A 27,787-nucleotide genomic window follows, 5' to 3' on the forward strand; every position below is an offset into this window, starting at 1 on the left:
AATCAAAATCTCCCCTGTAGGTATCAGGAAAGTCTCTCTCTTCCTCTGGAATTGCAGGTAATGAATTGCAAGCCATCTTTTGTGACTTCTAGGCTGAAACTATTTGCAATGTATAAGAAGAAGGTTAACATGCAAAGAAAAGCAGAGCACAAGGAGGGAGAGTTAGAGCTTTGATAGCATTTGAGACCTGGATCAAGACATTTCTAAATTCAGTGTATCCCCTGGACTTTTCATTTACAGACCCAATAAATTCCACATTCCATTTGTTTTGTTTTCTTTCTGCCTAAAAGAGTCAGAATTGAATGTCTGTCAGTTGGAATGGAGAGTTCTGGGCCCAAATTTTTATGAATTGGGTGAAGGCTACACTTACTTCCTCAGTTTTAGACACTGCTGTTCATGTGTTTCTGGTTACATTGGACTTGACACAGGGAGTTCCCTGTAGACACTTAAGGAATAAAGCTGTAACAGCACTATCCATTTTCTCAGACATCATCACCTCCAAACATTTAGCTTGATCAGACCTGGGAACAGGATGATATATAAAGAGGCACAACTTTGTGTATCATAAATTGACAACACATATCATTTACTAGGACATGTGAGGCATAATGGTGAGGAATATGCGTTCTAAAAACACAGACTGCCTGGGTTCAAATTCTGGCTTTGCTACTTATTATAGAATCTTAGATGAGTCAATTAACCTCTTTGTGCCTCAGTTTACATGTAAAAATTCTCCCTGAAAGTAAATAATACCTCCTACTTAGGGCTCTTGAGATATTGTAACATATGAAATGCTTGGAATAGCATCCAGCACATAAAAGTGTTCAATAATTTTTAGTTGTCATTATTAGTTATATTACCTAGGGGAAACTAGAGATTAAGCTCTCTTCATTAATTTATTATAAAGGCAAATACATAGGAATGGTTTTGTTATATGTTGAATTTTCCAGGAATGCAACTACTGTGAAAATGAAGAGGAGTTTGCACTTCGATTTGTTTAGAACTTTATGAAGAGTTAGCCTCATCTTGGAAAAATCAGTTCACTAACAACAGAACCACTTACTGTATTTGAGCTGTCAGAACAATCCAAAGTCTGCTTTCATAACTGTTGTATTTATGGAGGTGTCATGAGCATCTAAGTGCAGGCATCTGACCATTATGATTTCTGGTGTATTAGCGCCTAAATATTTACAGATTAAAATACATAAAGTTTTATTATACATTACTTTCCCTTTGTATTATTAGGACATTTCATTGAATTTTAGAAACATTATGCGCATGAATTTCTGAAATTCATTTCAAGATGATAAACAGAATGTTATAAAAATATTTGTTATAAAAAGAAAGTGTTGGGATCCCTGGGTGGTGCAGTGGTTTAGCGCCTGCCTTTGGCCCAGGGCGCGATCCTGGAGACCTGGGATCAAATCCCACGTCGGGCTCCCGGTGCATGGAGCCTGCTTTTCCCTCTGCCTGTGTCTCTGCCTCTCTCTCTCTCTCTCTCTCTCTCTCTCTCTCTCTCTCTTTCTCTGTGTGACTATCATAAATTTAAAAAAAATAATAATAATAAAATAAAAAGAAAAAGAAAGTGTTGGTTCTGTAAGGATGAGAATTACTGTTTTAGCATATTAATACCAATGAAAGAAATGCTTAAGTTGTTCCCACTACAGAGGAACATATTGCAGGACTTGGTTCAATAAAAATTAAAGCAAAAGAAAGGAAAAACGGGCAGTAAACAGATCAGAAGTAAATGAATTATGAGATACTGATAGGAAACATGAAGCACTAAATTCCTCAAAGTCTTCAGGTGACAGATTTTCCTGAGGTATTGTTCGATTCATTTCATTCTATTTCCTCCTTTCTTTCTCTTGACAGAAAAAGTGAGTAACAATACTCACTTTAATCAATACATTGGGTTTTATATCAGCCAGCGCTGGTTTGGTCTCTCCTACAAAAGAACCGTGCCTTCTTCCTTTCCATAGCAAATATTTGTTCTAGTAAAGGTTCTGATTATCCTTACAGTCTGCTGCTCTTGAGATCCACAGAACTAGTTTATGAAATCATAGACAGTCCTTGCCCTCTTCTCAAGCATAAAGAATCACACAGTTTCAGCTAACTGCACTACCAATAAATTCTCTCTGAACAGAAAAAGCAGGTTAGTAGAGCATAAAATTTTGGTTCCCAGGGAAGCTTTGGTAGTTAAAGCCTGGCTATTCTATTCTACTAAGTTGTTCTGAGACCCTGAGAAAGTCCCTTCACCTCCCCATGAATTAGTTTCCCAAGCAGAAAGAAAGATGAGAAAACAATTTCTTTTTTTTTTTTTTTTTAGTGCCTGCTCTAGTAGCACAAACACCAAAATTGGAACCATATTTTCCCTTTGCTAACTATCCCAGGATGCTCAGCTAAGCTAAGCTGATCAGTTAAGCAGCTTGAGAATCTCACGAAAGATGTTTCATTCAGTGTTGTTAATTATTGACCGGGACAGACACACTAAAAGCCAAGAAAATCTGATATTTAACATCTGCTTCTAAAAGTCAGAAATGTGTAGCAGCTGTGAAATGGTTCTAGCACTCTTTGATTTTGCTCAAGGTCAAAACTGTTCTCCTTTCAATAACAAGGTTGATTTTCTCATATCATTTACGGCTTAACCTGAATGTTTCCAGATCTCACTTTCTTGTAGATGTCATATAAACACAAATGAGTCAAATGTTATCCTCTTGAAAGAATCTGTTCCTCCCACGAGCTTCAGTCACTTCATAGCATTTGCCCTGTTCTCTCTCTTGCCCAGGTTCCCTCTATTCACCAAACTGCTTGTGGAAGTCAGTAATATGGTTACTCTCTCAAGAGCATGTATGACTCCTCTTAGAGGGCCTGCTTCTTTCAGAGCCAGGGAAGACCCTTTCTACTAACCATGTAAGCCTGCTCCTTTTGCAGACCTGACAGGACCAGAGGCCACAGAATGAGCTGAGCCAATCAAATTCCATAATTCAAGAAAAAGCGGAGTCTCTGTTCCCTCACTGAATCTGAGTGGGCTTTTGACTACTTTGGCAAAAGTGACTTCCAGGTTATGTAAAATAAGGTATGCAACTCCTACCTGGATCTTCTGGAATGATCATTCTTTGGATACCCTCCTTTTAGGACATTCCCTCTCAAAATACTACATTGCTATATAAAAAGCACAATTATCTTTTGGCCCCCAATGCTAATGAGCCCATCTGTGGGTACACTGGCCAAAAGTCCCAGTGAAGCCATTCCTACACCAAGGTACTAGAAGTATGAATATGAAGAAACCATCTTGAAAGTGGCTCCTCCAGCACTAAGTCCCCAGCCATATAAATCTTTCCAGCTGAGGCCCTGCACATCAAGAGGCAAAGACAAGCCATTCCTCTTATGCCTTAATCCCTAGGATCCATGAGCACAATAAGATGTTGTGGGGTCCCTTTCCACAAAGCTTGAGGTGCTTTGTTACATAGCAGTAATTAAACACACAAACATGACAGTGCCCCAGAATGAAGATCTATATACTTCTATGAGAGTTTCCAGAGCTGCCTTTGTTATATCTTTCTCTAGCTCTGTCTATTCAGCTCTTCCTAAGCCCTCCAAATATTCTACTCCTCTAATAATCCTTCCTTTTTTCTTGAGATAATCTGAATAAATTTCTTCCTTATAATATAATGTGCTGAAAGGGAATGCCCATCACAAAGCTGTCCATGACAAAGGTGCTACCTCCTACTGCAATCCAAAATGCCAATTCTCACGGAACCTCAGGGTTGTCAGGATAGTCCCATGAAGTGGGGTAAAACTGGTCCTCTGCTATAATGCACCTTGACCTCTTGGTCCTAAGGCAGCACTAACAATGCCCAGAGTCTCCCATAAGAGAGACTAAGAGAGACACTTTAAATTCCTTTAAGTTTCTTGCCCCAGTCCTTCTTCCCATTGGAATTCAGATCCAGAAGAGGAGTTTAGCAGAAGACAGATGTGATACTTGTGATTGGAGAAGCAGCACTGTCCAAAAGTGACACTGAGGTTTCACTATACTTGCTTGGATGCTGAGCTAGTTAGGACTAAGGATTTTCTCAGCAGGAAGGGCTCACCCAACTCAGCTTCCCACAGTATCTGGAGTTTCCTCCTGTCATCAGACGGGCTACAATTTCCCATGGCCCAAGGTCTCCAATGGCTGGGAAGCTGGTATTCCCAGACAACAACTATTAAAAGATGGCATCTAAATCTATATTTCTTGAGAAGTTTGTGCCCCAATACTGAGAAGGATCTATCACATTTACTTATAAACAAGGGAAAATAATGTGAGGTGTGAAGATGTGGTTTTTCTTTGTAATACAGACACTATGACACTTTTAGCATGACATTATCACATCCTCTTTGTTGTCCTCAGGTGCATGTCCATCCCGTATATTAGGAATCAATTTTAAAAAGATACCCACTCCTTCTCTTAGCCAAACAAAAACAAACAAATAAACCCCATGCATGAAACCCCTGCATGCTGCTTTACATGTAATATGTCAGCTAATCTCTTTTTTCAAGATTTGATTTATTCATTTGAGACAGAGAGATAGAGACACAGAGAGAGAGAGAGAGAGAAAGAGAGAGAGAGAGAGAGGGAGAGAGGATATGAGCAGGGGAGGGGTAGAGGGAGAGGGAGAAGCAGGCTCCCCGCTGAGCCAGGAGCTGGAGTTAACAGTAATCCTATACTGTCAGTGCCACTCTTTATTAGCCCCATTTTACAGATGAGGAAACTATTAATTGGGAAAATTAAGTAATTATCCCAAAGTTACACAGCTGATAACTGGATGGGGCAGGACTTAAAGCCAGTTTGGGTCAAAGTAAGAACCCTTATGCCAATAGTCTGACTAAACTTTGAAGTATTACGCAACAGATTATAATATGAGAGCCTAGTTACCACTATCACATCTTCATAAATTTCTTCCCATACTGTGAAATGTATCAAAACATAATTATCTAGGTAGTCTCCCCTTAGATGTCCCTGACTCTGCTGTTCAGTCAAGTAAAACACTATTGCTTTTTGTCTTTAATTTTACTTTAAGAGGAAATACAAAAACCTCCCAGAAGACATGTGGACACTGAGTTTTAAGAAATCAATTTCAGATCCCATTCCTCAGATCTTTCTTTAGTAACTTTGGTCGGCCTGAGATCGTTCTCCTTTCTCATTTTTCCTTCAAATTTGACCTCCTCCCGTATTACAAAACAACAGTATTTCCCACAATCATCAGAATCTTACAATGTAACATTGTCCAGAGTATAAAAACTTATTGGCGATCAAAGGAAGAATTTGAAAGTGTACTTTCTCCTAGCTGACATACCTAGGGCAAGGTGTCACTCAGATGATGATCTATCCATCCATCTTTCTCCCTCCCCCAACCTTCCTTTCTTTCCTTCAGCATATCCATCCATTTATCCATCATCTAACTATCAATCTTAGAATGCGAATTCAGACATAGGATGACTTTTATTAGGAGTTGTTTTCATATCTTTACTTTGGGTTGAAAAATGAAAACAGGCATTGTGTGATAGAAAAGCAAGTCTAAGTTGCCCCTTTTGTTTGACAGTAAGGACTGACTTTAACAACAAGCTAAAAAGTAGTCATTTCTCAAAATTTAAGATCTAAATATGTGGCTCAAGATTTGGTTAAAATATTTAAAGCTCATATGTAATATGCCAGAAATTATATCCCTTCTAACTATTTAAACTTAATGATGAAAGGTTTTATATGTTGATTTATAAATGTGCAAGAGGACTCTGTAGTTTTCAAAATTCTTTCAGAAGATATACAAACATTTTTTTTTCTGAAAGCATGATTTTAAAATATTAATAAGTGCCTTTCCCTAGCTTCTGCTTCCCACAGCTAAACTAAGTCCTCTGGGGCAGGGTTCATACCTGCATGATTCAGGACAAAATGTCACCATCCAGCATCTGGTTGCTATGGGCCTCCTATTCCTACAACTCTGCTTTCCTCTAGAAACCTTAAGATCAACGACTACTTAAACTATGATGCACTTGTTATACTCTTTCGACTTTCCTATCATCATCTCTCACTTTTGGATGGATGGGGTGACTGGTCATGCTGTGACTGGTGTTAGATCCTGGCCTAACCTGAATAATTATCCTACCTTCTGCCTGAGTTTTAATATCAGACATCTATGTTCCTTTGCTTGGGTTTTATGACCTAGTCTAAAATGTAATCAGAGTCTATCTTTCCTATATTACTGTCAGAAATGATAGTAAGTGCCTAAATAATCGCATTAAAAATCTCCTATCTCATTCTAAAGTTATAGAGGAGGGAAAGAATCAGCCCTGACCAAAGGCAGATTTACCTGAAGCTAATGCAGCTTAAACTTGAGGGCCATCCGTACACAAGCCCTTTCTAAGGCCTGGCTTATACGTTTTTGGAAAATCTGGAGAAGGCATTTGAAGTGAGAAGTAATCAGGTAAGACCATTGTCTCTTTTTACTCTGACATCCCTTGTTTATATTTTCCCTGTATAGAGTGAAGTTAGATTAGCCTCCAGTGGGGATCTAGCTAAGGGGCACTTGAGTTGAGGATATGTTATTTGAGCATAGTGAAATATATTTTTATAGCTTGCAGTTACTTTCACATATAGTTAAGGTTTTGATAGCAAGTTTCACAGGCCCACTGGGGGAAGAGCTAGGATTCAAATAAGAATTTGGTGGGCTCTAAAGCCAGCGATACTGATAATATACCATGCTTCTTTCATATGCTTGATGGTCCACCGATGGCCTTGGACTTCTTAAATTAAAAGTATACCAGATAATCTAACCTGAGGCACCTGCCAAATTGTGATGCTTTCCCACTTTCTTGCCTGGCTCCAGCACACCCTCCTAGTCCTGTTCCCCACAGCTGCCCTACTTGTACACTATACTGTATCCAAACCGGATACCATGCCTTTGCCAGATCTTTGCCATTGTTCTTCTTTGACCTAAAATGGCCTCACTCAGAGACACCTGGGTGGCTCAGTCAGTTAAGTGGCTGATTCTTGATTTTGGCTCAGGTTTGTGATCTCAGGGTTGTGAGATTGAGCCCCATGTCTGGCTCTGCACTTAGGGAGAAGTCTGCTTGGGATTCTCTTTCTTTCTCTGAGAGGGAGGCCTCTGTTCATATGCTCTCTCCCTCTTTGTCTCAAAATAAAATAGTAATAATAAAAAAATGGCTTCACTCCATCACATCTCAACATGTTCTTATTGGTAATTGACATTCAGTGAAGATACAAAACTCATAATGCACCATTACAACAAGGATAATAATAACCAATCGGTTTATGAGTGTTATAAATTCAATGAGTATTTATGATTAGCGACTGCATCAGAAGACTTCAAATGTCCTAAAATCTTTCATCTCATGCATGTAAGAAACTGTGATAGAGGCTTTCCCAGGTTAGGCAGCAATTCTCAAAATTGACATTACCAATAACAAGCTGAAAAGCTGAAGACTTTCTAAGACATCAGTTAAAAACCAAACAAGGGGTCCCTGGGTGGCTCAGTGGTTGAACGTCTGCCTTCGGCCCAGGGAGTGATCCTGGAGACCCGGGATTGAGTTCCGCATCAGGCTCCCTGCATGGAGCTTCTCCCTCTGCCTGTGCCTCCCCCCACCCCCCCGCCCTGTGTCTTTCATGAATAAATAAATAAAGTCTTAAAAAAAAAAGCAAACAAAATAAAATCCTGCAAATTTTGTTCAAGCATTCTAAAGCAGAGATTAAGTTATCTTCTTAGTCCCTCTAGAGGAAATACTGTTACAAATGCAAATTGTAGGAAGAGGTAAACAAAGAGTATGCCAAAAATGTGGGGAAAATACAGCATATGTCAGACTATAGCATATATTAGGCAATTAATAAAAATATTGTTATCAGGGGAGGAGGCACCTGGGTGGCGCAGTTAGTTAAGCATCCGATTCTTGATTTCAGCTCAGTTGTGATCTCAAGATCGTGAGATCGGTTCCAAGTCAGGCTCCATGCTCAGCATGGAGTCTGCTGGAGATTCTCCCTCCCTCTCCTTCTGCCCCTCCTGTTCATGAGCGTTCTCTCTCTCTCAAATAAATAAATAAATATCTAAAAAATAAGAATAAAAAAGATATTTTCTGGGTTCTGTAATATTTGGGTATTTGTTACCTCTTTATTTTTTTTTTAAATTTTTATTTATTTATTATAGTCAGAGAAAGAGAGAGAGAGAGAGAGAGGCAGAGACAGGCAGAGGGAGAAGCAGGCTCCATGCACTGGGAGCCCGACGTGGGATTTGATCCCGGGTCTCCAGGATCACGCCCTGGGCCAAAGGCAGGCGCCAAACCGCTGCGCCACCCAGGGATCCCTTGTTACCTCTTTAGATTTGCAATTTATTATGGTTTCTTTTTTCATTCTAAATAAATCTGCATTGTATACCTAATTTTTATTCTTTTTTCCTAAAGAGGTTTTCTCCAAATTATGTAAAATAAACTTCAGGCCTCAGGAAACCTGGCTCTCTCTGTTCTGCCTAAAGAACCTGACAAATCAACAGAACATGGGCAGCCTCTGGATTCTGTGGTCACCACCATTTTCTTCCTTATTCTCATTCTGGGGATCCCTGGATGGCTCAGCGGTTTAGCGCCTGCCTTCGGCCCAGGGTGTGATCCTGGAGTCCTGGGATTGAGTCCCACATTGGGCTCCTTCTTTTTTTTATTTTATTTTTTTTATTTTTTATTTTTAATTTTTTTTTCCACATTGGGCTCCTTGTACGGAGCCTGCTTCTACCTCTGCCTATGTCTGCCTCTCTCTGTGTGTGTATATCATGAATAAATAAATAAATAAATAATCTTTAAAAGAAATCTTATTCCCATTCCCCTTGACTACTGTCCAGCATCTACTGACAGGCTTGTGGGACACAGGTAGAAGAGCAGGTTAATGACCCAAATTTCAGGTGGATCTCCATGAGTTACACTATACTCCTTCAAAGGAGCTGGAGTTGGAAAACCTGATCTCCCCTGGGCTTGGGACAAATGTGGACAAGGACAGTTGTCCTGTCCACTAGGCGAGGATGTGCTGATTTTTAAAAAAAATTTTTTTAATTTATTTATGATAGTCACAGAGAGAGAGAGAGAGAGGCAGAGACACGGGCAGAGGGAGAAGCAGGCTCCATGCACCGGGAGCCCGACGTGGGACTCGATCCTGGGTCTCCAGGATCACGCCCTGGGCCAAAGGCAGGCGCCAAACTGCTGCGCCACCCAGGGATCCCGGATGTGCTGATTTTTATAAATACAATGCTTTTGACGATATAATACATCACTAAGAATTGTTCCATCTAACCTAACTGTCAAAAGCTTTGAGATGCATTTCTGATTTGCGGGGAGCCAGTTTGGGGTTCCCTGAGAATCTGTGCCATCAACACAGGCATCTAAAGAAAAATAAAAAGTTACACATTAATATTAATTAGAGAATATTTATTTGTTTAGAGTTCAGAGTGATTGTCCATGCACTTGAAGATTTGCTTTTCGGTGAAAGAACGTGGTTAGGAAGAGATACAAGGGGAAATATTCAAAGCAAATATTCTTAGAGAGATACTTCAGCTGTTTTGCATAGCACACCGATTCAGATAGATACAAATGATGAGGCTTGTTCACCAAGTCATAAAAACACATTGAAAACCTTCAAGGAAACTAAATCTCCAATACTCCAAACATCCCAAATGTTATCTGAGAGAACTTCCCTGACTAGTAAATACTTGTTATCTCCATTTGCCAGCAGGAGAAAAGAACATATTTTATTACACAGAATCAAGGGAAAGGAACTTCCAATATGGCCATGAGAATAGAAGTTCTTCACGTTTTAAGTGCTGGCTTTAGAGAATAGAAAAAGTTACTACAAATTCATTCGAACTTCATAATAATACTATAATGGGGCATTGCCCATAGATCAATCTACATTTTAATGAGGCCCTTTCGGGTACTTTAGTAAGGAAGCTACCTGGGATGATGCCCTACACTAGTCTTGCCCTCCAAAATCATTTGCTCTAAAGTAGTGGCTCTCAATCTTGGCTGTGCACTGGGATTGCCTGGGGGAGATTTAAGAAATATCGAGGCTTGGGTCCCACTGCTCAGAGATACTGATTTAATTGGCCTAGGTGCAGTTGGGGCATAAGTCCCCCTCCCCCAAAATGATTCTAATAAGCCACAAAGGTTGAGAACGACTGCTCTAAAGCAGCTCTCAACATCAGCACTACCAACATTTGGGGCTAGATAATTCTTTGCTGTGAGGGCTGTCCTCTACATTCCAGCATATTTTACCAGCATCCTTAGCTTCTACACATTAGATATTACTAGTTCTCTGCCTGACTCCTCTTCCTTAGTTTTGACACTAAAAATACCTCAAGACATTGCCAACTGTCAGGCGATGGGGGAGATATGTTAAAAAATGTCCCTGGTTGAGAACTACAGCTGCAGAATATTATAGTAAACCAATTTTATTATTTAGGGCTGTTAGAAAACAATTCCTGACAAATAAAAGAAGGGCAAAACAGAACCCCATTTGAGACTCTAGTAAATAGGACCCAGTGGACACCAGGGGATAGAGTGCACTGATCACCAAAGCACAGAATGTAACTGAGTATCCCCAAATGCTTAGAAATATAGAAAATGCTGAGGATGTCATAAATCCAGTACTACTTCAAAATATACATTTAAAAATGAACACAACTGGGCTAACAAGGGATTTACAGATTAGAAATGGACTTGACCACATCTGTCACATTTGACCTCATTCCATTTTGTAAAGCTTTCATAGTACCAAAAAAAAAAAAAAAAAAAACCTGCTAAAATCTTGCCAACAGGCAACTATTTTTAGACAAGCTCATTTTCCTTGGTGGCTCTGGAATACTGATTTCCCCTACAGGGTAAGATTTACAAGGAAGTATAGTCAACTGAAGAAGCTTGATGTTCTGATGTTATAGCCAAAAGGGAAAATTAACACACTTATTGTACTCTGAGCCCTAGACCTTCTTACATTTTATTTGAAAATGCAATTACACTAGGCCCATAACATTTTCAGGTATGATTTTAAGGACATCTAGGCCTTCAGATAAGTAGGTGAATTTGGCTGAGTTTACTTCCTTCTATTTGTTTGGGCCAATACCTTCCACATGCTGAGTCTAAGTGCAAAAATCAAATGCATCTCTAATTCTTTGAGGACATTTTTATGTGTACTTAATCTCAGACTGAATTTCGTGTAGATCAGAAAGTAATTTTAAAAGAGTGGTAGGTAAAAAAATATATGCATTCTCTCAAAAATAACACTTTTCTCAAAATATTTTTTAAAAATTTAGCCACAGGGGCACCCAGGTGGCTCAGTCGCTTTGGCATTCAACTATCAATTTCGGCTCAGGTCATGATCTCAGGGTCCTAAAGTCGATCCCCCTGTGGGGCTCTGTGCTCAGCTAGGAGTCTGCTTCAGACTCTCCTTCTCCCTCTGCCCTTCACCCTCCTCATGTGTGCTCTCTCTCTTTCTCTGTTTCAAATAAATAAATAAATCTTTTTAGAAAAATTTAGCCACAATGAAGCAGTTTCTAGGAAATGGGGGAAAGTTACTTGTTAGTTCCATCCCCATTCTTCTTGCACTACCACCAACACAGTGAGAGACTCAGTTGTTTACTGCTGTTTTTCTAGGAGAAGAATCTGAGGTAGGAATTTGGTAGGAAAGGAGAAGGCCACAAGCATAGGAAATGAGGGACTAGTAAAAAGTGGAAAAGACAGACAAGATATTCAATGAATTCTTCATTTTTGCTTCTTTACTTTTTCTCTACACAAAGAAGAGGCAGCCAAGAAGCAATAAAGAAAGGATAGGAAACTCTCTTTACTGAGAGCAACTTCTGGGTCAAATATAAAAATAACTTCTCTAGTTATACTATTCATCTATTTAAAAAATTTAAAACAGAACAGGTCATCAAATTATTTAATAAATATAAAAAATTTAAATGTGATGGATTTGAGCACTCAGTCAGCTAACAGGAAGAAACAAAGACAGAAAAAGAAAGTGAAGGAATGATGGAGGAGGAGAGACAGGAACTATTACCAGCCACAGAACAACGCCTTAATCTCGAAACAGGATAGTGCTGTGAAAATGAAACTGCAGTTTCACATCTGAAGACTCTGGTCCAGATGTTTGCCTCCCCGCCAAATTCTCATGTTGAAATCCTAATATGATGGCATTTGTGTTGGGCCTTTTCGGAGGTGATGAAGTCACGAGGGCAGCACCCTCTGGAATGGGCTTAGTGTCCTTATAAAAGAGGCCAGAGAGAGCTCCCTAGCCCCTTTCACTGTGTGAGGATGTAATGAGGAGTCAGAAGTCTGTGAGCAAGAAGAGGGCCCTTACCAGATCATGCTGGCATCCTGATCTCAGACTCTAGAGTCTGCAAAACTGTGAGATATTAATTTCTGCTGTTTATAAGCCACCCAGCCTGTGACATTTGTTTTAGCAGTCTGAATGGACTAAGATACTGGGTATTGTGTTAGGAAGCTCTGGAAGGAAAGGTCCTCATGAACTAGAGGAGTAAGAAGTAACATTCAAAATATTTAACAACTGATGGATTGGTGGCATTGGCACTGGCCAAATGAAATACAAGCTGCAGTTGTGGGAAAGGATGGTAAGTCTAAACAATCCTAAGACTATCCTGGCGCTGGGTGCAGGGCTGAATGCTCCAGCTTTGGACTTAAGGGAAGCAGAATGAAGGTGTGGATGAGAAAATGAGAGGAAGGGTGATAACAGAGAAAGAAGGTAAAGGAGTTGGCATTGTTAAGAGTAGATATTTTTATGACTCAGAGCGTGGTAGTCTCCAAGATGGCCCCAGTGATCCCCACCTTCTGGTATTTGTAACCTTGTGTGGTCCCCTCCCACACTGAATTAGGGTTGGTCTTTGTGACCAATAGCATATGGCAGAAATCATGGTATGTAACTTTCACTATTAGGTTATAAAAGTCTGCCCTTTCAGCGTTGGGTCCTTCCTTGCTCTCTCTTACATCTCTCAGAGGAAAACCATGTAGCAAACAGCCTTATGGAGAGGCCATGGGGAAAGAATTGGGGCCCCTGCCAAGAGCCACATGAGTAAGCTTGAAAGTAGTACTTCACAAAAGAATCAATAATATTCTGGGTCTTCAGAAACTGTGGGAGGTGATAAACAGTTATTGTTTGAAGCTGCTAAGTTTTGGAGTTATGCAGCAAGAGATAACTAATACACTGCACTGGGTTTTCCCAGTGCAAAAACATAAAACATAGTACTAATACACTTGAGGAGTTGCTTTTCTATTCAGGACAGCACAAGGAAGAAAGAGGAGATTGACAGAGGCAGTATTTTGTTGGTTTCTGTTGTGCCCTGTGTGGGAAGTTAGTTTATGCACAGTATTTGATAGGTAATCTCCTCTACCATGAAGGGTTAGAAAAAAATGCCCCTGTATACCAAACTAAAAATCTGCCAAGTTAGGTGACAGCAAAGGTAATAACAGAAAGGCCATCATATTAGAACATCTACCCTACGTATGTCATTTTCCATACATTATCTTTATTCCTCATAAAGCCCCATAAGGCATGATATATCATCATAAGAAATGATCTTGAAGCCACATTGGCTTCAAAGCCTAGGCTCTTTCTACTGTGTTATACTTCCTTGCAAGAAAATCGGTAGAGGTTTGGCTATAGTTAGGGATAGAGAATCAGACTAAAAGACTAAGTAAAGCAGCAAGTCAGGTAACTTGTCAGACACAGGAAGATCAACCATGGGCAAAGCAGAGGCAACCACCAGGGAGTAAGATAAAAAAAAATGCTGAGTCCAATACAAATTCAAAGGGGTACATGCACCCTGATGTTTATGGCAGCATTATCAGAAAGAGCTCAAGTGTCCATCAACTGATGACTAGATAAAGAAGATGGCTACAATACTACTCAGCCATCAAAAAGAATGAAATCTTGCCATGACGTGGATGGAACTAGAGGGTCTGATGTTAAGCAAAATAAATCAGTCAGAAAAAGACAAATACTATGATTCCCCTCATATGTGGAATTTAAGAAACAGAAAGATGAACAGAGGGGAAGGGGGATAAAAGAGAGAAGGAAGGAAACCATAAGAGATTCTTAACTATAGAGAACAAACCGAGGGTTGACGGAAGGAGGTGGGTGGGGGGTGGGCTAAGTGGGTGATGGTCATTAAAGAGGGCACTTGTGATGAGAACTGGGTGTATATGTAAGTGATGAGTCACTAAATTCTGCTCCCGAAACCAATGTTACACTATATGCTAACTAACTAGAACTTAAATAAAAATTTGAAGCGAAAGAAAAAAAAGACAATGCTGGATCCATATCAGCTCACTGCCCATGAGCTCTGTTCTCTCTCAGGTGAATTTTCTTTTTTTTTTTTTCTTTTTTTTTTTTTGCAATAAGGCTAGCACTCACTGGACTCTGGTACCAGTGCTGGCTCAGGGCATAAAGACTACCAAGAACACTATGGCAGAAGCCCTGGAGCCCAGGTGTCTGTCCATTGGCAGGGTACTGAGTTGGTCTCACTACTGACCTTCTCTGACCTTGACATTGCAGTTCCATGATGGCTGACCTTGTTGCTGAGTTCTTTTCTTGACTTATTCTAGGGATATATATGACTTAGGAGTGATAAGCTCTATTGAAGACAAGGAGAATGGCTTTCAGACTTATTATATTCTATTTCCAGCATTGAAGATAAGGGGAAATGTGCTAGGAAGGCTTGTTTAGTTTTATTTATTTTTTGAAAATTAAAAAAAAATAGAAAATGCATGAACGAAGTTAAAAATTCAAACAATACAATAAGAGGATAGAAATGTAAGTCTCCTTCCCCAGCTTCTCCTCTTCAGAGTAACCACTGTTGTGAGTTATCTATGGAAGGTAATTAATTTTTATACTGGTGAAAAGCTGGATCTCACTGTGCTTCTCAGGTTGAAAAGCCCAGGTACTTGAATTCATTAGCCATAAAAATGAGGATTAGTCAATTATTTTGGTTTGAGCTGGGAAGCTGCCAGCTGTTACATCAAACAAAATACTCTCTCCTTTTGTCTTCTGCTGTATGTAAGATTTTCCTATAAATGCATTTGAACAATCTCTGCATTGGATAGAGCCACATGCTATACCAGAGCTTTGAAAAATATGAATAATGTATCCTTGGCTTTTATAGATGGTTGTTATACAAGAAATGACAATAAAACAAACTCACATGTATTTCCCATAAAGTTGTTTTAAGATTTCATTTGTTGCGCTCATATGAGACTTCTCCTACTTACCATTTTGCATGCTCTTGGTCCCACCTTTTAACCTGGTGACTGGTGCTGGCACCAGGTCAGCCCCAATTCAGCCTTGCCCTGAGCCATTTATTACTAGCTTCCTTCCCGGGAGCTTCCCCGATGCCAAGGTGTGGCAAGCCTGCTGGATCCACTCAGCACTCAGGCATATGTAAACCAGAAGTGCAGAGAAGTTCACATGCGTGGAGCTACAGTTGACAAGTGAGGAGTGGGACTAGTACCTAATGCTTCTACTTTCACCTCCTAGTGGGTGGTCTGGGATGCAGTTCATAAGCTTCCTCTGTAGGCAGAAGCAGCAGTCACCCTCAGGGGAGGCCAACTCCATAATGTGTCCTCATTAATGTTAGCTTTCCCTGGTTTCTCTTTTCCCTTGCTTCCTTTTCCACTCCCAATGCCCCTCACTCCTCCGTTCTTTGGGACCCCATTCCTAAATTAACTATCTGCACTCAGGGCTTTTGTTCTAGGCTCTGCTTTAAGGGAATCCAGGTTGATAAAATGTTGTTCAATGTCCCTTTTACAAGATGCCTTTTGAAAAAATCTACATAAGCTCTAGTACCAGAAAAGAAGTTATGCCTGTTGCAAAAAACAGTTTTATTTTGTCTATTCTTCATGGCTAGTACATCTGCTGCCTTCTCTTTTTTTGACTTTGATTTTTTATTTTTATTGTAACATCATTATTATATGTGTATATATATTGATTGTATGTAAATCAAACTCTGAGGAAGAAAGTAGGATAGAAACAGCAAGAGTGTAATTTGTGTTACCTCCTTGAACGAGGAGGGCCGAGGTGAGAGGAATGGAAAGCCCTGACTCAGGTAAGGAAGGAGCCAGTAAAGGTGTCATTTCGAGGCAAGTCTCAGTTAGAAGATGGGTTTACAGAGACCACAGTCAACAGTAGCAATAAATTCAAAGGGAAAAGACTTCATAGTCGACTGTCCTTCCCCATTTCTTAGACTCTCAGCACCTAGCCAGGGCCCCGTACACAGCGTGTGTGTTGGATGAACAGGGTTTGTCATGGTGATCTCTCTGTGGTTGATTTATAGCTCCCTTGGACTGGTTACAGACCTACAAGAGCACATTCAGGTGCTTCTGGAGGGGAGGTACTGCAGAGACTCTTCATCACTTCGGCCTCATCAGAAATGGCCTAAGCGACACAGCCTCAAGACAAGGACATTAACTAAAGAAGCAAACACATTGAAAACTTCTCTGGGCAAGAGAGGGTGGCTTGAAAACGGTGCCTTTCAGAAGGCCATTTACCGAATGAAACTTTGGAGTGTCGGGTAGCTCCCAAAGATTAAATTTAACATTCTTGCAAAATGACATTAAACAGCAGTCCAGCTGCCTATGATTACAGATCTTCCGAGTCTGAAAATCAGCCAGAGGATGCATTTTGCTTACATCTCACTACTGCAAATGGACAGTCACGGTACATTAGAAATTCTGGCACTTTAAAAACTCGCCTATTTTTCCCTACAGACTGAAGGTTTTACAATTAACTTGGATCTCATTAAAATTTATTACAAGCATTCCAACTAAGTCTGTAGAATCGTGGTTACAAAATTCCAATAGTGCAGAGAGGAAAAGATACAGATAGTATCAGCAGCCTGTCTCTGGCTGGCCAATGCAGTCTAAATTATGACCACCTGGTACAATTATTTTCTTTGAAGTGTACACATTTTCTTAAGTCCTTGTAATCAAATACTACTTTACAGCAGGTAATAACATTACTTCCCTTGTGGCAAACAATGACAACTTGATTAGAAAGATAAACACAGCTCCATTGAAATGTTTTAATCACTAGAGGTGGCACTTCCTGATTCTGAATCTCAGTGTCAGCTTGCGGTTTGTAGTATTCTCAGCACAGTTCTTCAAAATTAAAAATTTTTTTTCTGCACACTACAAAACTTGGATCAATGTATTTTCAGAGTGGATATGAGGCTTTCTGCTAAAAATGCAAAATGAAGTTGGGGAATGTGATTTTTTTTAAAAAAAATAACTCCCCATTATATGACTTCCACAAAATTCAGTCTGAATTATTTTTTCTTTAAATTTTGGAGATCTCATAAGAAAACAGGCAATGCTGATAACATATTGATGTAAGCTAATTAATGTAAACTAATTAATATTAGTTGGAGAGCAACACTTAAAAATGTGGAAGGTGGGGGCACCCAGGTGGCTCAGTTGCTTAAGTGTCCAACTGACTCTTGGTTTCAGCTGAGGTCATGATCTCAGGGTCATGGGATTAAGCCCTGCATTGGACTTCAGATTCTCTCTGTCCCTCTCCCTACTTGCACGCATGTGTGCGTGCTCTCGAGTGCGCTCTCTCTCAAATTAGTACATAAATAAATCTTAAAAAAAAAAAGTAAAATGCGGAAGAGGCACAATAGGCAGAGGGCAAGAGCAGGTCTGTATGAGGCACTACATAATCACAGGAAGCAAAGAAGACATAAAGCATTAGCCACAATAAGCCTGCCTTTAAAAATGCAACTGACATTATGGTTCAAGAGGCTTATGGATTCTCTTATGATTTTCTAATTTAAGAACACTTCCTCATTCCAAACCTAATTCCTTTCTCCTCCACACATACACTGTCCTCTGAACATACCCTCTACAGGACCGACTCCACGTATTCCAGTTATACTCCTGCCATCTCTCTGGCCTCCTACCACTATGCACATGTGCACACACACATATGCATGCACACACACCTGGTCACATGGTCACTGGGGCATTCCTAGGGGAAGGCACCATGCCGGGCTCACAGGTGCTCAAATGTTTACAGAGTGGGTACTTAAATAAACCAATGAATGCTAAATGAACTAAAGACAGAGTCACACATTGGTAAAGCTGAGAGAAACTTAAGAAAATACCTAATGCAATGTCCTTTTTAACAGTGGAAGAAAGCAAGCAGAGCTAGGTGCAATGTCCCATCACAGACACGGAAACTGGCCCCGAGCTCATGGACATGTTTGGATACTTTCCAACATCTATGGCCTAGAGTTTTCTAGTTTATAGATGGTAAAGTTACTTTGTTACTATTCCCTGACCCCTTGGCTTTCCGAATCTATGATAAAAAGGGGAAATGTAAGAATTTAACTAAAATTCAAATAAATTAGCATGATTAAAAAGATTGCTATCATTGGCCAGAAAGAAGTTCTCAGTTTATAAATGGTTTCTGAACACCTATTTTAGTCTTCTGCTCCCACTGTCAAATGACTAATAATTGGCTGCATTACGAAAGTCCTCATTATGTTTTTATTAATAATACTATCATCCTCATCTTTTCACAGACCTTCAAACTCAGGGATTCTATGTGGTGATGAGAACTCAACTGTGGATAAAAAAGGAAGGCACCATGTTAGAAATATTAAAAGGTTATGTGAATGGTAACTATGGCATATCCACTCAATAGGTTATTTTGTAACCATTACAATTACTTTTCTGAGCAGTTTATAAGAGCATAGAGAGATATGACTACATTTCAGGCTTACATGAAAAAAAATATAATTGGGCATAAAGAACTAAAACCCAATAGAGAAAAATGAGTGGAAGTAATTATACTAAAGACAGTGGTTATATTTAAGTGGTAGAATTAGAGATTATCTTTTCTGTTTTGCCAATAAAAAAAAGTCCTAGAATGTATTTATATCACTCTTATAATGGAAAAATAACAGATTTAGTCTTTTACAGAAATACAGAAGTTGGGGGGCACCTGGGTGGCTCAGTCAGTTAAGCATCTGACTCCTGATCTCAGCTTCAGGCTTGATCTCAGGGTCATGAGGTTAAGCCTCATGTTGGGCTCCAGGGAGCCTACTTAGAAAAGAAAAGAAAAGAAAAGAAAAAAGAAAAGAAAAGAAAAGGAAGAAAAGAAAAGAAAAGAAAGAAAAGAAAAGAAAAGAAAAGAAAAGAAAAGAAAAGAAAGAAAAGAAGAAAAGAAAAGAAAAGAAAAAAAAGAAAAGAAAAGAAAAGAAAAGAAAAGAAAAGAAAAGAAAAGAAAAGAAAAGAAAAGAAAAGAAAAGAAAAGAAATTCAGAAGTTAGTGTTGGAGATCGTACAATCAATACTGAATTTCCCTTAATAAGTTTCTTTTGGGTCCCTATTTTTCCCTTTTTTCCAAATCCTGTAATCAAGGCTCTGGCAAGAGTATCTTTTGAGCTCAGAAATGAGGTCCTGATTGAAGATATAAAGTGAGGAAACCTTAGTGCTACTCCTTCCCTCAGGATGTGTTTGAGAAACATACTGAGAAATTTACTCTATTTGTTAGAGTGAAGAACTTCCTGCAAATGCCTTTTACTGCATTTTTTATGTTCTTAGAAAACCTGAAAGGGCCCTAAATAATTCACAGTCTCTTTCTTTGGTTTAGTTTCCCAATGTGTGTTCAATTTTTTTCCCATGACAGTAAATGGCTTTCCTTTTGAGATCACTGATTACTCTGACATTAATGGCTCAATTAAATCGTAGGTGTAACTTTAAGGTACCATCTATTTTGAGAAGAATAAAATAAGCTCAGTAGGAGGTAAACCCTCTGGCTACTTCCTAAACTGCTTAGAGCACACTCTCCACCCTTTTTAAAAGCTATTTCTCCAAAACTACATTATAGGACTTGGTGCGTCTTCACGGCAGGTAGCTTTGCTTGGGCACAGCTCCCGGGAATTTCTAATACAGAGCTGCATCAGGGAATCACAAAGCAAAGGCTAAAAAATTAATGCCGCTCTTTCTATCTCACCTCCTCTGGGAAAGTTGTATGTGATTGCCTGACACTTGTAAATGGATCTGCAGGTCCCCAGCTTTACTGATGCCCAAATGAACACAACAAACAGCCAGCTGAGTTCTCTCCCTTGCCTCATCTGCACTATCTGGTGCTCTCCGGACAAGGTGGAAACATATGCTCATCGGAAAGCTATATGGGTTTTTAGTGAACTGTCAGAAGTAAAACCCTTGCTGGTCTTAGGTTTAACTCTGAGATGAAGCTCTAATCAAGTAAGTAACTTAGGCAACTGTGTCCGAGGCCTGCAGAGGAGGGCAGGAGTAGGCAGGTTGCCCACTACAGGTACACTGGGCAGACAGCTCTTCACTCCCATTTCCAATGCCTTCGGGTTCCTGAGTGTGAGGCAGAGAATCTTACTCTCAAATGAATGGCCCTACTCGTCTCACAATTCCCTCAAATACAAGGCATTACAAGCCATCCTACTTTATCCCTAACCAGAGCAAATGTCGGCTATCTATTCATGCCTAAACTAGAAAAACCCCAAACAAACACACACACACAAAAAAAACCCTTAAAAACAACTTGAGATTATTTGAAGAAATATGAATGATATACCAGCATAAAAATAAATAGTACGAAGAAGGATCCCCTCTCCAGCTATTTCAACCCTTCCACTTTGCCCACTATGACAAATTAAGAAAATGTATGCTAATGATGCTCTGTGAGACAGTGTGAAATGCTATTTTGATCTCTTCTCAAATCATGCCACTGCTTTCTTTGTAAATTTTTCTATGCTAAACCCGACCTGTTGAAATGTGTATGAACCTGTACTTCAATTCAAAGAAAAACATTCATGGATCAAATGCAAAATACACCCTACTTCTTACTCTGAATTCTGCTTAGTATTAATAAATGCTAACAGAAATATCTAAGCTTTTTTTAAAAGATTTTATTTATTTATTCATGAAAGACAGAGAGAGAGAAAGAGGCAGAGACACAGGCAGAGGGAGAAGCAGGCTCCATGCAGGGAGCCCGATGTGGGACTCCATCATCACGCCCTGAGCTGAAGGCAGGCACATAACCGCTGAGCCACCCAGGTGTCCCTCTAAGCTGTCATAATGAGGATCCATGAATGATGGCTCAGAACCTCTCCTTCCAAAATCTTGTTTTGCTTGACTCTTACAGTCTCATTCCCCATCCCACTAACAAAAGTATGTCTAGGCATTTTCTTGTGCCAATGCCAGGAAAGCTGTGAGATGGTTTTTTTGTTTTGTTTTGTTTTAGCAGATATTTTGTACAGATTATGTGGGCTATGTGGGGGGGGGGAGAAAAAGGCAATAGAGCAAGCAGAAGGTTCAAGATAAAGTCACATACCAACTTGCAGAAACTATGGCAACCTGACTTTTCCAGTGTCGAGATCAGTTACAGTTTTAGAAATGGAAGACATCTATGGAATCCTGTTCATGTCTTTTATTCAAATATTCATTTATTTAAGGTTTGCTTGTTCACTTTAGAGAGAGAGAGCGAGAGAGAGCATGAGTTCAAGAAGGAGTAGAGGGAGAGGGAGAAAGAAACCTTAGCAGATTCCTCACTGAGCATGGAGTGCAATGCGGGGCATGATCTCATGACCTTAGCCAAAACCAAGTCAGATGCTTAACCAACTGGGTCACCCAGGTGCCCCTATCCCTTTGATTTATGGGAAAATGGGCCTCTGGGAGGTTGGGTGACTCACTCAAGATCATATACCTGGTTGGCACTAGAGTTAGAATATAGTCTGGGTCTTTTGGTTCCAACACCTCTTTCAATTATACCACAAAACAGCTTTATTCCTGTCAAAACTTAAAAATAAACCACTTTGATGAAAGTCTTTCTAAACTGGTTTACACAATTTCTATTTTTATATACAAAATATAATTAACATTCTCTGTGAGTCAAGATCACTACTCTGAAGATCAGTCATGTCAGTTCTCTAATAGAGTCTACAAATGCCGATTTCACAGAGCGTAGTGCATGCAATGCTGGGAATATGACAACTGCTTTTTACAGATTTCTGCGGATTTCCTCTTTACTCATATTCCTTGCTGTCCTCAGTGTCTGCTCCAATTGTCATCCCCTTCCCCCACCTTCTAATTCTAATTTTAAACTCCTGTTTTCTAAAGTCTATTCTCTAGATTAATATGAAACACAGGCAAATGCCCACCATATTCATTGCAGCACGATTCATTATAGCAGAAACAAATAAGAACCATAAATGTCCAACATAGGAGAACTTTTAGTGAGTAGTACTTTTAAGAACTGAATATTGTGCGGCCATTAAAATTATCTTCACATAAAGAGGTTTTAATGAAATGAGGGAGCCTGATGTTCTAATGTTAAGTGAGTAAAGCAGAATATAAAACCACAGAATATCAACCATATTTCAAAAATGCTTTGAGTGAGAGAAATGCACCAAATGTTTACAAAGGTAGGATTATTTATAATTACTATTCTCTTATACCATTCTACTTATCTCTATTCCTGCAAGAAAATGCACTCCAAGCCAGAAAAAGAATTTTAAGAAAGAAAATATCACATTGGAAAATATAACCTAATTAATCAGAACAATATAAAATAAATATATATAGATGATAGGTAAGAATCTAAAGCCTCTGTTGTATGGGCTTGTCCACAAATTTTGCAACATGGTATAGTTGCATGTGGCATATCCTAACTTCTAATTTCTTTGCTAAATTTCAGGTTTGTCAGTTTGCCAGATATTTGAACTGTGAGTGAGTAAAGTATTAAGGATGGATACTTAAGGAAAAGAGAGGAGGATGCTGAGAAGAAAAGACTAAGAAAGAGAAGGGAGGGAGAAAAGGTTCTGAGCCAATGCTTTCAGACAAGTGTCTAAGTATTTTTTCATTAATTGGTTTTTAGAAGTTTAGAAGCCACAGATGGTGGCAACTGTCAGTAAGTCACTTGGGCTGATTTATCAGTGGATAAGCATTAAAGACAAATTAACCTCTCAAGAGACCAGGCTAGTGTCCAATTAACAATTAACTACTTCCTCAAACTAGGAAAGCTGAATTAAGAATGTGAGAACATCAAAGCAGGGATAGTATAAGAAGCTAAACAGTAGAAGCAATGAGTGTCTTAGTATAGGATGTTTGTCTCTGAAGGTATTGGATATATACATATATATTTTTTTTTTTTTTTTACCAATTTTCTATCCCAATTCTTTTGTATTACAATGAAATATTTTTTCTGTTAAATAGCAGTATCTTTTTTTTTTTTTTGTATTTTCTCTTTCTTTAAATGGAATCTTTAGTATATGAGTAATGGAGGAGGAGGCAGTGACCTTTTGATCTGACAACACATAGTGACATTCATTTATTCATACACATATACTCAGCCCCCACAAAATGTGTCATCTCATGCAGGAATGACGACCAAGGGTAAATCAGGCCCAGATAGGTGACTTAACAAATAGATGTTGCTTGACTTCTCAAAGTGTCTGAAGATCATTTATTAAAATCTCATTTAAAAAAAATTTCCCTCTGTCTTCCCAAACATTATATGCCAAGAAAACACTCTTAAAGGCATTTTAAACTGGTCTGAGGGACAGACAAGATCCAAATCTGTTCTCATTCAACATTAGTAGCATTTGCAATATGATCTCTAAGGACTTCTGCAAACATGCTATATTTTATCATAATAACCCTGTGAGTAATTACTAGCCCAACTCTATAGATGCAGAAACAGAGGCTCTATGAGATGAATTTGCTTAAAGCTCACACCAGTATTAAGCCAGAGGAAAGTCCCCCAATGTAGACCTCCAGCTTCTGACCCTGTATGCCTTCCACTGCTTCACACTGCAGGCTTTACTGACAAATCCCATCCCAAACTATTTGCCCCTAATGTCCACGGACAAGTGTCTCCATGCAGAGTAGTAGTTGCTTCACAACAGTGCAGGTGAGTGGAAAATTATTCCCAAAGAAGGTAAAATTGACTGGGAGGAGGTTGAGGCTGATGGTCATTGCCACCTCCGTGTCCACTTGAGCCCCGTCATCCACACAGACTATGTCTCTCTTCTCTTCATAAAACCACGTTCATCATTTGAACTTCAGGGTTTAAACTAATGTTGGTCCCAAAAGAAATCCTTTGAAAATCTGAGCCACTTTCACTATCCCTTTACTCCACATCCCTCAGCTTACCTCTGATAGTTTGTCGTCATTATGGAGCCTCAGGCATTGTTTTCCAGAAGTCATACACAGATGTTTCAGCTCCCCAGCTAGACTTTAAGCAAGATTTGTATTTTCTACATCTCAGATTTCTCCCCCTCTTTTCAACACTCTTTCCTCTTTCTTCCAACTACCTAGGATATTGCTATGCATTCCACAAATGCCTTCTGAGGGAATGAGAACCTGTCTGAGTGTGGTGAAAGCCCAGCTTGATTAGTAATTAGGAGGCTGGAGTCCCAGCTCTACATCTAAGTATGTGATTTCAGGCAGGTCTGTGGGTCCCAGCTTTCTCAGCATAAAATGGTTATGGGAACAGGAAGTGGGTGGGCTACAAGTTCTATGATCTCTGAGATTCTAAGAATATTTATATTATTTTGATTGGGCTGATCATAGCCTTACTTTATTTCATTAGGGATGAGAGAGGAGACAAATGTGAAGTCCAAAGAAAAGAATGTTAAAAACAAGACAAATACAGAGATCAAATAACCAACCACCCAACAGGCAGAGGAAAGCCAACGTGTCTGGAAAATTAATAAGCAAAAGAGAAAGAGAGTAGAGATGTCTTGGGCTAGAAATGTAGATTCTAACAGGGATGTAAAGGGTTTAGAGGGCAAAATGTAAATGGCAGCAGATTGGCAACTCGAAAATTCCTGTAGTGCTTAGACATAGGTAGCATAATGTTTGCTTTTTATATTTGCTCTTCTGTTTGCTATTCAAGCTTGAAATCAAATGTTGAGAATGTCAGCACTGAGACTGCTTAGATCATGAGGAAGAAAATAAAATGCAAAGTAACAACTTCCTTGTGAAACCAGAGACAGAAGTTCCTGATATTGAAATGGGGATTGATATTATCAACATTTGACCATTAGCAACCGATTTTCCTATATTTTCCTCCATTTAGGGGGAGTAAGGGGCAAGTAATAACAATTTTAATCCGGGTATTTCTCCTAAGTGTAATTTTATTAAAGATTTAAAAATCCAGGTAATAGTGTACTGGTTTCATTAAAATTGGGCTTTAGCTGACAGACCTTATATTAAATTAAAGTGGTGTTACAAGGAAGTCTGTCTGTGCCTTTATTAAGAAATTCCCTTAAATAGGATGAACTTAAAGCAGGTAGTAAGCCAAAGCCTCCAATGTGGTATTAGGGGTGGGAATTCATCAGAGGAGGTAAAGGAAAAGAAATTGAAGTTTACCTTGAAACTTCAAGGGGAAAAAAGGTACCTCTTTAGAAAAAGAAAAAAAAATCTCTGAAATTAAAAAATAATACTTGAAGTAATAACAATCCTGGGATTATCAGGTGTAAAAGTTTTTAGTTGGTATCCAAAACTGAAGTGACACTTCAAACGATTAAATCAATAAGAGTACATGGTTCATGAAAGGTCAGAAAAATTCCATTTAAAAAAGAGCAAAAATTTTAAAGGGATTTGATTTAAGAGCCATTTTTGATACTAAATTTTTTGATACTAATTTTTGATACTAAAGCTGCAGAGAAAAAACTTACTGTTAATCCAAAGTTATATAACTTTGAATCCAGTCTGCCCTCCATCTTCTACCTCAGAAAAGGGCCTAATTGTAACCAAAGTCTATAAAGACACTTCTGCAAGGAGAAAAAAGTGTATGTATGTGTGTGTAAAGACAAACATACCTGCTTCATCATAGGATACAGTCAATTTTTCTAGCATTTCTCGGTCAATTGACAGAATCTGCTGTTCAAGGATGGTCTGGTAAGACAAAACACTATTTTCTTTGTCCTTCTCGTAGTCCTGAAGATGCTGTTTAAGAGCCTCTGGGAGTCTTGATTTTACATATTCAGCTGCAGTCTGCAGTTAAAACAGATAGAAAACCCATTAGTTTTTTTTCATCTTAGGCTTTTCCTTCCCCTCACATGCTGTAGGGAAAACTCAAAGCACTGTAGAATCAATGCTTTGGACAAGCATATCCTCGTCGTTGTCATTTTTAGAGTCCACTCTACTAAGTATGGATATTCAAATAGATTCACAGAGCTGCATGAATTTTCCACCAGGCTTAAAGGTATGAGAGATGATGGATTTGGTTTGGCATACAACGAGTTAATACTCAGTTTCAACTATTCCACTGAACTCTGAAGGCTCCATGATCATAATTTTATCCTATTTATTGGATATAAATCTCACTTGCCCTTGTCTAGAATGTAGAAGCTAGTCACTCATCTCAGCAGTGAGCCCACCTATGCTATGACATCCACATCTCTGCTTTGATGTTCTACGCTCATTAATGCTTCATAGGAACTCTTATGAAGTGAATAGAAAGGAGAGTGCTCTGCTGGGGCTGATGATGGAATAATGGGATAAACAGAGAACGAAGAGATCTAAGACAATGATACTCCTTACCCTGAAAAAATAACTGTTTACCACTTAAATATATATATATATATTTCTTATAAATATATAAAAAATAAGAAGTTTCTTAATTTCTTATAAGAAATTTCATATTTCTTTATATATATATATTTATTTATTTCTTACGTGCGCGCACACACACACAGACATCATTCTTAACTTGTTTTTTCTCTGCTACAAAATCTGCCCAAAGCCTCCAGATGAGTAACCTCTGAAATTACATGCAGTGATTTTTCAACCCAGTAAGTATGCTTCCATTTAAGGTAGGAAGGAAAGCATGCGTACTTTGAAAAAGACCTCCCCAAAGATTCTGATATGCTCATGCTGGAGAAAGCATACTTTTCTCCCTCTCAGTTGAGAATCATAGCTAAAAGCTAAACAGAACTTTAAGAGAGAAATTAAATGATAGAGAGGCATGTATGAATCAGGGGAATTCTGAAATTTTTAAAACACCCCTTTTAAGAATGCCAAGAGTTTGGCATCTCCTTGCAGTATGGCCCTGCATCACATGCATAAAGTCTGAAGTTGATAAAATAAATAAAGGCATACATATATTGTTTAAAATTTTACTCACAACCACTTGGAAATGTAAATAAAAGAAACTGTTAAGAAGGACTGCCTAGCAGTGCCTAGAAGACCCCTCCACATAGTTTAATATTTAAAAAAAATTCCCATATAGCTATTAATTGCATAATTTAAGACCAGTTTGAGTTAAACACACCCACAGACATATATACCATACATGCCCATCAACAGGGGTTTGTTGTGGTTTTTTTTTTTTCATTTATCAAACAGCATGTTCTATAACCCTTGGAAAAAAATGAGATAGGTCTATAGGTAGCAGCAAGGAAGAATGCCATGGTATTACTGTTAAGATTAAAAAACAAAGTCACAGAGTACCAGTCACAGTATATCCTTTTCATGGAAAGCATACACATATGTATATGTGCTATTCTGTAATATCATACATGTGGGAGAAGATATTGAGGGCTATATTCCAATTGCAGAACATACTCACTTTTTACTCCCCACATTTCTGTATTGTTTCAGTGCTCTTACTATTGTAATTTCTAAGAATTATCTTAAAATGTTTTTTTGTGACCTTCAGAGTTTTCCTTTTAAATGTTAGCACAATTTAAGATGAAGAGAAGCTTGCCAGA

General features: G+C 38.9%; 1 protein-coding gene across 1 annotated transcript in view; it reads right to left on the reverse strand.

The window, feature by feature from the left end:
* PPM1L (protein phosphatase, Mg2+/Mn2+ dependent 1L) overlaps positions 1-27,787 on the reverse strand; it is a 289,188-nt gene that overhangs the window by 73,219 nt on the left and 188,182 nt on the right. Inside the window, exon 2 of the mRNA XM_041731505.1 lies at positions 25,895-26,069. Within this exon, the coding sequence (XP_041587439.1) occupies positions 25,895-26,069 (175 nt within the window). The remainder of the gene's footprint in view (positions 1-25,894; positions 26,070-27,787) is intronic.

The sequence above is a fragment of the Vulpes lagopus genome, chromosome 17 (genome assembly GCF_018345385.1).
Source record: "Vulpes lagopus strain Blue_001 chromosome 17, ASM1834538v1, whole genome shotgun sequence".
NCBI lineage: Eukaryota > Metazoa > Chordata > Mammalia > Carnivora > Canidae > Vulpes > Vulpes lagopus.